General features: G+C 41.3%; 1 protein-coding gene across 1 annotated transcript; it reads right to left on the bottom strand.

The window, feature by feature from the left end:
* Window positions 1-631: 631 nt before the first annotated feature.
* On the bottom strand, window positions 632-16,439 carry LOC310988912 (targeting protein for Xklp2-like; the record flags this gene model as incomplete). Its single annotated transcript, XM_083975713.1, has 14 exons — window positions 632-742; window positions 915-1,136; window positions 1,223-1,393; window positions 1,638-1,733; window positions 1,879-2,101; window positions 2,925-3,063; window positions 3,153-3,318; window positions 3,480-3,532; window positions 4,417-4,526; window positions 4,834-4,902; window positions 5,030-5,107; window positions 15,228-15,339; window positions 15,475-15,588; window positions 16,340-16,439. The coding sequence occupies 14 exons, from the start codon at window positions 16,437-16,439 to the stop codon at window positions 632-634; spliced, it is 1,764 nt and encodes a 587-aa protein (XP_083831839.1).
* Between the last annotated feature and the right edge of the window lie 228 nt (window positions 16,440-16,667).

The following is a 16,667-nucleotide window of genomic DNA, read 5'->3' as shown; positions in this document are numbered from 1 at the left end:
TCCTGGTGGGCGAGCAAGTCGGAATCTCCTGCAGACAATGTACCACTATACAGGACCACCTCACAAAAAGGCCACAGAAACTCCACACCTTAAAAGGGATAGTTCAACATTTTGGCAAATTGGCCCATTGCCATAGTCCCACTCTACCGCCTGAGCCACTGCCGCCCCTATAGTCTTAGCAGTAGGTTTGTTACCTTAAATTGTCAGTACAAGCCATTTTTAGAACGGCGGAGCAGAGCTGCAACTGCTCAGCAAATACACAATCCAACAACTCCAAAATGCAAGTTGTGACCTGCACATTCACCACGCTAACGGAATGTTACGAGACGGAGTTGTTTTCGAGTTTGATGAGTGAAACCAAGAAATTCCATGAGCCTCCGTAGCGTAGCTCTGAGCAACTCACGGCTCTGCTCCGCCATTCTAAAAATAGCTTGCACCAACAAGAGGAAATGAACCTACTCCTTCACATAAGAAAAAAATCCATGACGACGACAGCTGCCATTTGATAACTTTATTGAGCTTTAGAAAATAAAATACACAGGTTTATATTATTATTATTATATTACATTTTCCCCAAACGTCTGGAGTAGAAAAAGATGCAAATTTTGAACAGAGAAGCGAAGGAGGCTTATCACAGGCGGAAGCGATCAGAGAAGTTTGGTGAGTGGGGTATGGTGAGGGGAACTTCACTCTTCTTCACTGTAACAGTCCTATAGTGTCTGACGGGCTGAGCCTTGTGGACCTGCAGAGAGTAAAGACAAACTGTGAGACAGACTGGAGCTGCAGGCACAGGTTGCTGACCACAAGACTGCAGTGTATATACCAGCCTGGTGTTGCATGTGGTCTTTGTTGTTATGGGATATAAACCTCATGATAATCAGTATGATAATCAGTTAATACTGATTAAGACAAACCTTGTCTTGCCGTAGCCTGGCGATCTCATCCTTCTTCCTCTGCTCCTCCTCTTGTCTTTGCTGCTCCTCCATGAGCGCCCTGAGCGCCTCCTTCTCGCTGGCCACTCGCTCGTACTCCTGCCGCTCCCGGGCGCGATGCGCCCGGGAGCGGCGCGCCCGGGAGCGGCGCGCCCGGGAGCGGCGCTCCGTTGACAGAAGAGGCTGAGCCTTGAACTGTGGAACCTGGAGAGAGTTCAGAGGACAGTGGTTTACACTACTGTGTCTTTATTGTTTGGATGTGTGAGGACACTGGGGAAGTGTGACAGCACCTCTTCGTTCTGCTTCTCCAGCCTCTTCTCCTTCAGTGCCCTCCTCCCTCGCTCCCTCTCTTCAAAGGAGAAGGGACAGACCTCCACGTGGTGGGTCTCTGGGAGCCGGGGCTGGAAGGGGAGGCCGAAGTGAGGCACCGGAAGGGCCTTCACTGGTGACGGACGCTTTTCCTGCCAAGAGACACCAGGTTTAGTCCTTTCCATGGGAATGGCAGGGATGGAGGGATTTGGGTACCATTGGTGCTGTAACTTATCATCCTGACAGTTTGGTTTGATCTATATCTAAAAACACTCAGGCATAAATAGAAAATATAAATGTTTTTGATTTGAGAAGCTTGGATCTGAATATTCTCAATTTTAACTTCAAAAGTGACTTGACGATAAATTAATTGATGACAAAAGAACATGCCCTTACTTCCTCGACCTTGCGCTCCACACGGACTCTGTTCTTCAGGGCAAAAGCTGGAGACTCTGGTATAGTTATTTGTAAAACTTTCTTCTCCGGCAATCCCTGTTGATCAGAGGAAATCCTGTTTACTACACCTGGTTATTGAACAAACCTTAAAAGCCTTGTGTTTCCTCTGAATAATCACAGCCAGCCAAGTGTAAACTTCAGCGCTTGGCTCTGAACTGTTGGCAGCAAGGCTTCAACTCACCACAACTCCCTCCAGGATCTTTTTGGGCAGAGGCTGCGGCTTGAATGTGTGGGGCTTCTCTTCGTCGTCCTGAGGCTTCTTGGTTGCCCGTCTCTCCTGGAGCCTCTTCTCTACCTGCAGCTCAAACCCTGTGGGTACTGTGGACTCCTTCACTGCGGGCTTCTTTAAATCCTCTGGCTGCTCCAGGATTTTCTTGTTGAGCTCCTGGGCCTTGAACCTGAACCTGTGATCAGAACACAACAGTCAGGAGTCTGTGCAGACAGGAGGAACACTCAAGGCCGAAGTAAACGTTTCTAGCAAAAGAAACAAAAAGGCAGCCACTGACATACGCTTATGTTCATTGGTCATTATTTACTTTTAAATGCATTCACCTTAATTTTCCCTCATATTTAAACAATACAGCCTTAGACATACAGATCACCTCTTTTTCCGTACTCCTAGAATATCTAAAGAATCTGGTCGTCGTTCATTTTATTTCAAAGCTCCATCTCCTATGCCAGCTTAGGTCTATTACTTCTCTTTATGGTTTCAAAACATCACTTCCAATCAATTTGCAAACTCCCTGTTCTTGTTTCTGATGTTAATTTTTTTGTCTTATTCTTATTTCTCATTTCATCATCATCATCATCATCCTTTACTTAACCAGGCAAAAAATTGCTGAGAAAAAAGTTTCTCATTTAGGCAATGGCCTGGTATTTCCCTGTTCATATCTCTGTTGCATTTTGCGGAAGGACCCCCTCGAAAATGAGATCCTGAATAAATAAATCGACCTTTTCAGCTTTTGGAGCTCCAATGATTTATGATACATTTTAACACATGCCCTCTCAATGGGGAGGACAGAGTCTTAGTAGAGGAAATTATTTTCCATTCATTTGCCACAGTAAATATCTGCATCGGCTGTTATTTACAAAATTGTAATAATATTAGATCCTGCTGAAACAAACTGCAGTTCAACTGTGGACATCCAAGGAAACTGGGTAAAATGCCTGTATTCTACATGTGTTTTTGTTGTTATGTCTCCTTGAAGCTGACTAAAGGCTACTTACTTCTGAAGGTTCTCCACCTCTTCAGCCTCCAGTTCAGCGCTGCTCTTGGTCGCAGTGGGTCGGCTCCTCTGGCGGGTCATCAGGTTTGGAGAGTGAGGCATGGTGAGCTTCAGGTGCTCTCCCTTCACTGCGGTCGGCCCTAGAACCAGTTTAACATGTTAATCATTAGATGCTAATGCAAAAAAAAAAAATACACCAACTGAACACTGATGAAGCAAAGAGAACCACCTCTCTCCTGACTCTTGCGGCTGCGCAGATGGTAGCGGTCCGGGGTTCGATTCTGAAACTGTACTATCTGCTGAGCCATGGGCACGTAGGCGCCAGACTCTGTCTTCTTCTTGCCCGTGGACAGGTTGAAGGGTTTGGGGACTGTGGCGCCTCTATTGGTCTTTGCCTAAAAACAAAAACAAGTGAGGGGTGCACTGACAGCTGTATGTACATTTACAGAAGGCTGTTCAAATGTGTCACTATTGTGTGGCATTTTAATTTAATACAGCAAACGGAGCTTCATGGTTTCAAGAAAATGTCCAAGTTGTCAGAATAAGAAGCGCTTACCTGAGAGGCACGTCTGCGAAGCATCATGCGGGACGCACTGGATGAAGCGCTCGCTGGTGGTATGGTACAATGGTACAACGGTCAAACAATAACAGACCAACAGCTTATAGAGGGTACGCACGTGACGTCACGGTACTAGGTAGTCGCTGCGGTTACGCCCACTGAGTGGAAGAGCCGCCAAAATTTTAAATCTTTGAGACGAAGCATGCTTGACCTACCAAAACCTCAAAAAGTCACTCGAACAGTATTTTTTTTCTGATTCAGGTGTCATAGTGATGATGGTTAGACGGATGAATTAGTCCAACACATCCTAATGTTTGACATGTCAGAGGTTTTCAACATAGAAGTGAGGTGTCAGTTTAACTGCCATAAATATAATTTATGATGATGTCATTTTATGTTTTGTATAATATTTTATTTAACACCGTTTATTTTTATGCAGATTTAATTAAGAAGTTTTTTGTCGCATGGTGCACTCATTCCCTCAGGGCTGCAGCCAGCGAGGCATTTTAATTTCCTTATACTGTGTTGTATGTGTCTGTATATGTGTGAAACATGTTTAATTGTGTTGTGTGTTAACAGTTTGACGGTGGTGGTTGTAATAGTCAGGATGAGCATTTCTGTCACCCTGCTGATACCGCGGTCACACGCTGTGTGTTACAGAAGTAATTAAAAACACAGCGTAAACAATGTGACTGTATTTACATGTAGATAGCCGACTGTAGGAGGAGGGCAGAGACCAGTGGTTAGTTTCTGTTTCTGTTTAAATCTAAATGGCCAATTGAGGGAGGTTTGTTTTGCCACTCGGTCTGAATGAAAGGGGCGTGTCCCAGGGGGAAGTGACGTAAACGCGTACCCTCTATTATCCTACATGTACACAAATCCATTCAGTAGTGTTGTTGCATTCCCACAAAGTGAGACAGTTGGATCTACTCACTTCCAGCCAGAGCAGCTTTGTCGCTGGCCTCATTCTTCTTGCGATGCAGAGCCACTTCGTTCTGGAGCTTCTTGATGCGCTCCAGCTCCAGCTCCTCAGAGCTAAGCTGCCTGTCATCAGCCCAAAAGAAATAAAAATCTATTTTAGATCTCCACTTCTCGCCATTGAGTACTTGAGTCCAGAAGCTAACTGCGTCCTTCCACTGTTACTTTCATTTCTTAGTGGAACAGAAAAGTTCCAAGTTTAGAGCAGAAATACACCGTATGAACCTACGATGGGGAAATTAACAGTGTCGCAGCAGCAGACAGTGAAAGGAATATAGAGCAAAGACAAGAAATAAAAAGCAATGAAGAAAGAGATGCAATATTTGAAGAGGCTGACGAACAGTTTCACAAGTGGTACTAGCAGTAGTCTTACCCTGTGGGTGCAGCTGGCACACTCCTGCTGCCCGACTTCGAAGACTCAGCAGGGTCCTCCACAGGACTCCTGGAACAAACAAGTGCAGTTGAAAAGCTGTTGCACAGTGATGAAGTCTTGTTGCTATTCCAGTTCAGAGAAGGCGCCACCAGTGCAGGGCAGGAGGACATCTTGATGACATGACAGGGACACTTACTTTTTCTGTTTCTTAGACGGTGGTGCAGCGGATGTTGGCTGAGCTGTAGAGCTGGTTACGCTTTTACGTTTTGAGACCCTGAAAAGGAGGAAGAAAACTGAGTTATAGAAAAACACGGTGACAAGTTGAGTTAACTTCTATCTCCTGTAATAGTTGCATGTGCACGAACAGAACACCTTACATCCAAACTCTTTGTGTTTGGATGCAATTTAAAAAAGGAATACTTCACCCAAAATCGATAATTCACCAATTTTCTACTCACCGTCATGCCAAGGAACGGTTTGAGAACTTTCAGTTATCTGGAAACAGGTTTTCATATAATGGCGGCAGTTCACTTTTGAATTGTCCAAAACAGTTCTCCAAGTCGATTTTGGGTGAAGTTTCCTTAACCACATCTTGATGCAAATTAGAAATACCTGCCTTGATGTCACCACTGAGCCACAGTAAGTTTGTCTAGTATTGGATCGTCTGAAGCACATTTCAGTTTCATTTATTATAACAATTTCAAACGGGTAAAGTTTGCTTCATTGACAGGGACACTTACTTTTTCTGTTTCTCAGACGGTGGTGCAGCGGATGTTGGCTGAGCTGTAGAGCTGGTTACGCTTTTACGTTTTGAGACCCTGAAAAGGAGGAAGAAAACTGAGTTATAGAAAAACACGGTGACAAGTTGAGTTAACTTCTATCTCCTGTAATAGTTGCATGTGCACGAACAGAACACCTTACATCCAAACTCTTTGTGTTTGGATGCAATTTAAAAAAGGAATACTTCACCCAAAATCGATAATTCACCAATTTTCTACTCACCGTCATGCCAAGGAACGGTTTGAGAACTTTCAGTTATCTGGAAACAGGTTTTCATATAATGGCGGCAGTTCACTTTTGAATTGTCCAAAACAGTTCTCCAAGTCGATTTTGGGTGAAGTTTCCTTAACCACATCTTGATGCAAATTAGAAATACCTGCCTTGATGTCACCACTGAGCCACAGTAAGTTTGTCTAGTATTGGATCGTCTGAAGCACATTTCAGTTTCATTTATTATAACAATTTCAAACGGGTAAAGTTTGCTTCATTGACAGGGACACTTACTTTTTCTGTTTCTTAGACGGTGGTGCAGCGGATGTTGGGTGAGCTGTAGAGCTGGTTACGCTTTTACGTTTTGAGACCCTGAAAAGGAGGAAGAAAACTGAGTTATAGAAAAACACGGTGACAAGTTGAGTTAACTTCTATCTCCTGTAATAGTTGCATGTGCACGAACAGAACACCTTACATCCAAACTCTTTGTGTTTGGATGCAATTTAAAAAAGGAATACTTCACCCAAAATCGATAATTCACCAATTTTCTACTCACCGTCATGCCAAGGAACGGTTTGAGAACTTTCAGTTATCTGGAAACAGGTTTTCATATAATGGCGGCAGTTCACTTTTGAATTGTCCAAAACAGTTCTCCAAGTCGATTTTGGGTGAAGTTTCCTTAACCACATCTTGATGCAAATTAGAAATACCTGCCTTGATGTCACCACTGAGCCACAGTAAGTTTGTCTAGTATTGGATCGTCTGAAGCACATTTCAGTTTCATTTATTATAACAATTTCAAACGGGTAAAGTTTGCTTCATTGACAGGGACACTTACTTTTTCTGTTTCTCAGACGGTGGTGCAGCGGATGTTGGCTGAGCTGTAGAGCTGGTTACGCTTTTACGTTTTGAGACCCTGAAAAGGAGGAAGAAAACTGAGTTATAGAAAAACACGGTGACAAGTTGAGTTAACTTCTATCTCCTGTAATAGTTGCATGTGCACGAACAGAACACCTTACATCCAAACTCTTTGTGTTTGGATGCAATTTAAAAAAGGAATACTTCACCCAAAATCGATAATTCACCAATTTTCTACTCACCGTCATGCCAAGGAACGGTTTGAGAACTTTCAGTTATCTGGAAACAGGTTTTCATATAATGGCGGCAGTTCACTTTTGAATTGTCCAAAACAGTTCTCCAAGTCGATTTTGGGTGAAGTTTCCTTAACCACATCTTGATGCAAATTAGAAATACCTGCCTTGATGTCACCACTGAGCCACAGTAAGTTTGTCTAGTATTGGATCGTCTGAAGCACATTTCAGTTTCATTTATTATAACAATTTCAAACGGGTAAAGTTTGCTTCATTGACAGGGACACTTACTTTTTCTGTTTCTTAGACGGTGGTGCAGCGGATGTTGGCTGAGCTGTAGAGCTGGTTACGCTTTTACGTTTTGAGACCCTGAAAAGGAGGAAGAAAACTGAGTTATAGAAAAACACGGTGACAAGTTGAGTTAACTTCTATCTCCTGTAATAGTTGCATGTGCACGAACAGAACACCTTACATCCAAACTCTTTGTGTTTGGATGCAATTTAAAAAAGGAATACTTCACCCAAAATCGATAATTCACCAATTTTCTACTCACCGTCATGCCAAGGAACGGTTTGAGAACTTTCAGTTATCTGGAAACAGGTTTTCATATAATGGCGGCAGTTCACTTTTGAATTGTCCAAAACAGTTCTCCAAGTCGATTTTGGGTGAAGTTTCCTTAACCACATCTTGATGCAAATTAGAAATACCTGCCTTGATGTCACCACTGAGCCACAGTAAGTTTGTCTAGTATTGGATCGTCTGAAGCACATTTCAGTTTCATTTATTATAACAATTTCAAACGGGTAAAGTTTGCTTCATTGACAGGGACACTTACTTTTTCTGTTTCTCAGACGGTGGTGCAGCGGATGTTGGCTGAGCTGTAGAGCTGGTTACGCTTTTACGTTTTGAGACCCTGAAAAGGAGGAAGAAAACTGAGTTATAGAAAAACACGGTGACAAGTTGAGTTAACTTCTATCTCCTGTAATAGTTGCATGTGCACGAACAGAACACCTTACATCCAAACTCTTTGTGTTTGGATGCAATTTAAAAAAGGAATACTTCACCCAAAATCGATAATTCACCAATTTTCTACTCACCGTCATGCCAAGGAACGGTTTGAGAACTTTCAGTTATCTGGAAACAGGTTTTCATATAATGGCGGCAGTTCACTTTTGAATTGTCCAAAACAGTTCTCCAAGTCGATTTTGGGTGAAGTTTCCTTAACCACATCTTGATGCAAATTAGAAATACCTGCCTTGATGTCACCACTGAGCCACAGTAAGTTTGTCTAGTATTGGATCGTCTGAAGCACATTTCAGTTTCATTTATTATAACAATTTCAAACGGGTAAAGTTTGCTTCATTGACAGGGACACTTACTTTTTCTGTTTCTCAGACGGTGGTGCAGCGGATGTTGGCTGAGCTGTAGAGCTGGTTACGCTTTTACGTTTTGAGACCCTGAAAAGGAGGAAGAAAACTGAGTTATAGAAAAACACGGTGACAAGTTGAGTTAACTTCTATCTCCTGTAATAGTTGCATGTGCACGAACAGAACACCTTACATCCAAACTCTTTGTGTTTGGATGCAATTTAAAAAAGGAATACTTCACCCAAAATCGATAATTCACCAATTTTCTACTCACCGTCATGCCAAGGAACGGTTTGAGAACTTTCAGTTATCTGGAAACAGGTTTTCATATAATGGCGGCAGTTCACTTTTGAATTGTCCAAAACAGTTCTCCAAGTCGATTTTGGGTGAAGTTTCCTTAACCACATCTTGATGCAAATTAGAAATACCTGCCTTGATGTCACCACTGAGCCACAGTAAGTTTGTCTAGTATTGGATCGTCTGAAGCACATTTCAGTTTCATTTATTATAACAATTTCAAACGGGTAAAGTTTGCTTCATTGACAGGGACACTTACTTTTTCTGTTTCTCAGACGGTGGTGCAGCGGATGTTGGCTGAGCTGTAGAGCTGGTTACGCTTTTACGTTTTGAGACCCTGAAAAGGAGGAAGAAAACTGAGTTATAGAAAAACACGGTGACAAGTTGAGTTAACTTCTATCTCCTGTAATAGTTGCATGTGCACGAACAGAACACCTTACATCCAAACTCTTTGTGTTTGGATGCAATTTAAAAAAGGAATACTTCACCCAAAATCGATAATTCACCAATTTTCTACTCACCGTCATGCCAAGGAACGGTTTGAGAACTTTCAGTTATCTGGAAACAGGTTTTCATATAATGGCGGCAGTTCACTTTTGAATTGTCCAAAACAGTTCTCCAAGTCGATTTTGGGTGAAGTTTCCTTAACCACATCTTGATGCAAATTAGAAATACCTGCCTTGATGTCACCACTGAGCCACAGTAAGTTTGTCTAGTATTGGATCGTCTGAAGCACATTTCAGTTTCATTTATTATAACAATTTCAAACGGGTAAAGTTTGCTTCATTGACAGGGACACTTACTTTTTCTGTTTCTTAGACGGTGGTGCAGCGGATGTTGGCTGAGCTGTAGAGCTGGTTACGCTTTTACGTTTTGAGACCCTGAAAAGGAGGAAGAAAACTGAGTTATAGAAAAACACGGTGACAAGTTGAGTTAACTTCTATCTCCTGTAATAGTTGCATGTGCACGAACAGAACACCTTACATCCAAACTCTTTGTGTTTGGATGCAATTTAAAAAAGGAATACTTCACCCAAAATCGATAATTCACCAATTTTCTACTCACCGTCATGCCAAGGAACGGTTTGAGAACTTTCAGTTATCTGGAAACAGGTTTTCATATAATGGCGGCAGTTCACTTTTGAATTGTCCAAAACAGTTCTCCAAGTCGATTTTGGGTGAAGTTTCCTTAACCACATCTTGATGCAAATTAGAAATACCTGCCTTGATGTCACCACTGAGCCACAGTAAGTTTGTCTAGTATTGGATCGTCTGAAGCACATTTCAGTTTCATTTATTATAACAATTTCAAACGGGTAAAGTTTGCTTCATTGACAGGGACACTTACTTTTTCTGTTTCTCAGACGGTGGTGCAGCGGATGTTGGCTGAGCTGTAGAGCTGGTTACGCTTTTACGTTTTGAGACCCTGAAAAGGAGGAAGAAAACTGAGTTATAGAAAAACACGGTGACAAGTTGAGTTAACTTCTATCTCCTGTAATAGTTGCATGTGCACGAACAGAACACCTTACATCCAAACTCTTTGTGTTTGGATGCAATTTAAAAAAGGAATACTTCACCCAAAATCGATAATTCACCAATTTTCTACTCACCGTCATGCCAAGGAACGGTTTGAGAACTTTCAGTTATCTGGAAACAGGTTTTCATATAATGGCGGCAGTTCACTTTTGAATTGTCCAAAACAGTTCTCCAAGTCGATTTTGGGTGAAGTTTCCTTAACCACATCTTGATGCAAATTAGAAATACCTGCCTTGATGTCACCACTGAGCCACAGTAAGTTTGTCTAGTATTGGATCGTCTGAAGCACATTTCAGTTTCATTTATTATAACAATTTCAAACGGGTAAAGTTTGCTTCATTGACAGGGACACTTACTTTTTCTGTTTCTCAGACGGTGGTGCAGCGGATGTTGGCTGAGCTGTAGAGCTGGTTACGCTTTTACGTTTTGAGACCCTGAAAAGGAGGAAGAAAACTGAGTTATAGAAAAACACGGTGACAAGTTGAGTTAACTTCTATCTCCTGTAATAGTTGCATGTGCACGAACAGAACACCTTACATCCAAACTCTTTGTGTTTGGATGCAATTTAAAAAAGGAATACTTCACCCAAAATCGATAATTCACCAATTTTCTACTCACCGTCATGCCAAGGAACGGTTTGAGAACTTTCAGTTATCTGGAAACAGGTTTTCATATAATGGCGGCAGTTCACTTTTGAATTGTCCAAAACAGTTCTCCAAGTCGATTTTGGGTGAAGTTTCCTTAACCACATCTTGATGCAAATTAGAAATACCTGCCTTGATGTCACCACTGAGCCACAGTAAGTTTGTCTAGTATTGGATCGTCTGAAGCACATTTCAGTTTCATTTATTATAACAATTTCAAACGGGTAAAGTTTGCTTCATTGACAGGGACACTTACTTTTTCTGTTTCTCAGACGGTGGTGCAGCGGATGTTGGCTGAGCTGTAGAGCTGGTTACGCTTTTACGTTTTGAGACCCTGAAAAGGAGGAAGAAAACTGAGTTATAGAAAAACACGGTGACAAGTTGAGTTAACTTCTATCTCCTGTAATAGTTGCATGTGCACGAACAGAACACCTTACATCCAAACTCTTTGTGTTTGGATGCAATTTAAAAAAGGAATACTTCACCCAAAATCGATAATTCACCAATTTTCTACTCACCGTCATGCCAAGGAACGGTTTGAGAACTTTCAGTTATCTGGAAACAGGTTTTCATATAATGGCGGCAGTTCACTTTTGAATTGTCCAAAACAGTTCTCCAAGTCGATTTTGGGTGAAGTTTCCTTAACCACATCTTGATGCAAATTAGAAATACCTGCCTTGATGTCACCACTGAGCCACAGTAAGTTTGTCTAGTATTGGATCGTCTGAAGCACATTTCAGTTTCATTTATTATAACAATTTCAAACGGGTAAAGTTTGCTTCATTGACAGGGACACTTACTTTTTCTGTTTCTTAGACGGTGGTGCAGCGGATGTTGGCTGAGCTGTAGAGCTGGTTACGCTTTTACGTTTTGAGACCCTGAAAAGGAGGAAGAAAACTGAGTTATAGAAAAACACGGTGACAAGTTGAGTTAACTTCTATCTCCTGTAATAGTTGCATGTGCACGAACAGAACACCTTACATCCAAACTCTTTGTGTTTGGATGCAATTTAAAAAAGGAATACTTCACCCAAAATCGATAATTCACCAATTTTCTACTCACCGTCATGCCAAGGAACGGTTTGAGAACTTTCAGTTATCTGGAAACAGGTTTTCATATAATGGCGGCAGTTCACTTTTGAATTGTCCAAAACAGTTCTCCAAGTCGATTTTGGGTGAAGTTTCCTTAACCACATCTTGATGCAAATTAGAAATACCTGCCTTGATGTCACCACTGAGCCACAGTAAGTTTGTCTAGTATTGGATCGTCTGAAGCACATTTCAGTTTCATTTATTATAACAATTTCAAACGGGTAAAGTTTGCTTCATTACAGAGCTAGATAGATAAATAGATAAGCTTTATTGTCTGTCATGAGTGACAGAAATTCTTCTTTGACAGGCTCATATAAAAACATTAAAAACAAAAACGTTGTGCAGTCATGCTAAAAAAGGAGAAAGGGGGCTGCAGCAAAGTGTTCATTTTTTATTGTTCAGGGTGGTTATTGCAGAGGGGATGAAGGATATTTTGTAGCATATCGTTAGCCTCATAGCATAATTGCCTAAGTCATTTTTTGGCCAAATTGAGATATCTGCCTAACTTTCCTCTCCTACCACTGCTGCATCACCTTGCCTTATTGGCTATGTCCTCAACCAATCAGAAGACTTTTTAGAGTCCAAAATCACTATCTGCCTAAGTCATCTTTTTGACTTAGGCAATTTTGCCACTATATACAAAGATGGCTGATTGCACACGAAAGTTGAACATAAGTGAAGCATTAGATCTTCTGTTCGATTCATCTGGTAAACTGGTTCATTCCTTCAACTTTCTAGATAGTAAATGTACTCTCAGTCAATCAAGGAGATTAGGAACTGTGTGTTTAAACTTGTAATCACATTTCAGCAACAAGATATGATGTAGTGTAAGAGCTAGCTAATGCTAGCAAAACTTAATTTTAGTGTAAAGATATTTGTTTTGACTAGAAATAAAATAAGTATTCTTGGTAATATGGAATTAAATCATGATGATTAAAGGGATAGTTCACCCAAAATTCAAATTTCAGAGTCCTCCCTGCCTTCTCGGAGTTACGGGGGGGGGGGGGGGGGGGGGGGGGGGGGGGGGGGGGGGTCCGCACAGCAGTATTTGTCCATATGATGGTTGTGAATGGTGCTCACCTTTCTTCGTCCAAAAAGACACACCAAAAAACATCCAAATACCTCCATACTGCTCGTCTGTAATGTCCCTCTTGTATTGAAGAGCCGACATGAGAAATTGTTCCGCCTGTCAGTGCACAGGAAGAGCAGTGAACTGAGACACTGGGAGCTTCCACTACAAACAAGCTTAAAATATAGACTTATTTAATTTTTTTTCGGAACAATTTCTCATGTCGGGGCTTCAATACAAGAGGGAAATTACAGACGAGCAGTATGGAGGTATTTGGATGTTTTTTGGTGTGTCTTTTTGGACGAAGAAAAGTGAGCACCATTCACAACCATTATATGGACAAATACTGCTGCGCGGACCCCCCCGTAACTCCGAGACTCTGAAAATTCTCCCAGCCTTTCGTCGACATGAGGGTGAGTAGATAATGAGTGAAATTTGAATTTTGGGTGAACTATCCCTTTAAGTCTTTTTCATTATAAGAATGTGGCTGCATTATTTGATTTAATCATCAATCCTATTTGCATTTTCATTCTCATGATCTGCAAAATAGTGCACATAATTCAAAATGCCTTGTCAATGCTCTTTGTTTTTTTATTATGGCATAAAATATGCAGTTATGAAGAAGAAAATGAAAATCCAACTAGTATGGTTGTTGATTAATCAGTCAAATGATGCAGATGCATTCTTAAAATGAAAAAGCATTTCTGAAAATGCTTTTTAATTTAAATATTGGGACCACCAGTACTATGATGACCTCCCTCATCATTAGACAGCTGAAAAGGAGTTCACATAGCATCTAATTAAAACTTTGGTTAAGGTTTGACATTTAAAATAACTAAGGTTAAAACAACTTAGTTAAAGCAGAAGTGAGTGATCCGGTCGTTTTCGCTAATGCTGCGTTCCAGGCAGGCTTTTGAAATCGTAAATTACAGCTTCAAGTCACAACTTACGACTTTGTAGCGTTCCAGGCAACCCACTCGTGTTTTTCCGACCTGTTTTACCGGTGAAAGTCACTATAACGGCCACTCGTAACTTCCGACCGGTGAACTCGTACCAGATCGAACTGGTACCACTTCACGGTCGGAAAAATACGAGTTTCCTTGAACGCACCATAACAGTCCTCGTCGCTACGTCACCACATTCACGGCGTTCCTTGGCTGCACACACAGCCCTGCATGCCGTTCTCTCTCCTCATTGGATAAAAACTGTAGGATACGATAAATGTTTTCTCTTCGGCTCAGAGCAGAGCAGAGGGACTGAGAGACCCGTGTTTCAGTCCAAACACTCTATGTAAGTGATTGCTGTCGGAAGATATAACTATTTAAGACTTATATTAACACAAATATATCACTCACTTCTGCTTTAAGGTTAAAACAACTTTGATATTGTTCAAACAACTTTGATATTGTTCAAACAACTGAGGTTCGGTTAAAACAACTTTGATATTGTTCAAACAACTGAGGTATGGTTAAAACAACTTAGTTAAGGTTAAAACAACTTAGGTGAGGGAAAAACAACTTAGTTAAGGTTAAAACAACTTCGTTAAGATTAAAACAACTTAGGTGAGGGTAAAACAACTTAGGCAAGGTTAAAAACAACTTAGGCAAGGTTAAAAACAACTTAGGCAAGGTTAAAAACAACTTAGGTGAGGGTAAAACAACTTAGTTAAGGTTAAAACAACTTAGGTAAGGTTAAAGCAATATTGCAGAGTTTTTCGGCCTTAAAATAATGTTTCCAGACTCATTGCAATGGTAGAAAAATGGTTAATAGGATGAATGGTGCTGCCGCTGCAGCCTGAGCCGGGTCGCATCGGCTGAAACTGCACTATGTAACTTCCCTGCACGGGTAGGATCACAGCCCCCCCCCCCCTTAATTTTAATAAGGCTAAACTTTAAAACAACTTTGTTAAGATTAGACTTTAAAACGCCTTAGATAAGGTTAGACTTGGTTATGTTATCATTATATACATTATGTACTGTAAGAGACAAAATTGCCTAAGTCATGACATATTCTGCCTAAGTCACTTTTCTTTGTTATGGAGTTGATGTTGTGTCTTATTTTTTTTTCAAACTTGTTCACAGGTCTGGTTGAACTTGCTGTTACATTATCAAAAAAAAATACCATTGCGCTTGCTAGAAATTGTGTTTTTTCTATTTTCCCGAAAATGTTCGAATATGACTTAGGCAATTATGCTATGAGGCTAACGATATATAGGATGAGCTGTGCATTAAGTCACTCAGCACATCCTTGTCCTGTGCTCACTCTCAAACATTAATCAGCTCAGACTGGCGAGCTGATTAGGAACCGTACCTGCGTGGTTGGGCAGGGGCTTTATTGATGGTCCTCCTTGATTGGCCACCTGTCTGCGTTTCAGGACCCCAGGACGTGACATTTCCAGGTGGCGATGTGGAAGTGCCAGGACCTAGAACATAGATCAATCCACATTAAACAAGCGTTATCAATTGAAATGGCTGAATTTCCTTTTCAGGACCAACTCAAATTACAGGGCAGAGAATTATGCACATAAATAAATCGCTATAATGTAAAGAACACTAACCAGCATCCACATCTGTCTCGACTGTAGGACACACAGTGGCCGTTGGTTTATCAGGCATGTTGCTTCTTCCCATTGGAGTAGCGAGGGGAGCATCTGCACCCACGGCCTGTTGGTCTGTATTGACACAGTCAACAGTTGAGTCGAGAAATATTCTAAGATGGGCATTTAAAAAAACATACGTACTATAGGCTAGCCCGTTTTCAAAACCAGTTTCAGTTTAAGAGCTCCAAGTTTGTGGTAACAGGAAACTTTAATCATGGTCATGTGAAATGCATAATACCATAACATAGCATTTCAAACAGGGTCACTAATAAAATTAAAGGAGACAAACATAGAAATTCACTCTTTGTATAATTAATAAATAGCAGTATTAAATGTATTTATAAAGCACTTTAGATCAAAGTGCTGTACAAGTTGATGAAAACAGAGACAAAAAACATCAAAAACTGCAAGCAGTTCACAAGCAGAAATATACACCATACCAAGCCATACCTTAAAAACCTTAAACAGACCTGGCTGGTGTCAAGCGGATAAACAAAAACAGCCAAGTGCAATGTACTTAACACAGATCAGTTCATACAGTGGTGTAGAGTTCACGTCTAACCAAAACAAGAACAATGCTTCAAAGCATCACTGCTGCAGGAATCGGTTTACATGACTTCTTTCTTATGTTATTTAATCACTCTTGTCCAGTGGCTTTTCTGACTGCATGAGGAAGCAACAAAGAGCGACCTGGTCCTAAAAACAAAACACTGTCCAGGGTAAGTTTGCTGTGAGGAGTACACCCACTACGTTGAAAAGAAAAAATGCTGCTGTAGCCGGCTGTGGCACAAATAAAGAGTTGTGCGTGTTGAAGGAGACTCACCAAACCGCTTGTCGTCTATGTCTGCGCTAGCCAGCTCTCTGAGGTCCACGACGTGGGACGGGGCGTCGAACTCGTACAGCTCCGAGTCGCTCGTAGCCATGACTCTTCCTCAGTTCACCTACAGAAGAAACCAGTAAACAGGGTCAACAACCACATCCCCTGCTTAACAACCTGCATTTAGTATTAGCAACCAGGCTAGGAACTAAAGCTGGGCTAACGTTAGTACAGCTAATAACTGCTTTTCGATGGGTGGTATCGCCTGTAAGTTAAAGCCTCTGGAAACCCAAATCCACCAAAGCCTCCTAACCATGTATTTTAGGGTCTTATG

The sequence above is a fragment of the Trachurus trachurus genome, assembly GCF_905171665.1.
Source record: "Trachurus trachurus genome assembly, chromosome: 7".
NCBI lineage: Eukaryota > Metazoa > Chordata > Actinopteri > Carangiformes > Carangidae > Trachurus > Trachurus trachurus.
Note: the sequence above shows the minus strand (reverse complement) of the source record. Positions and strands in the feature narration are given on the sequence as shown.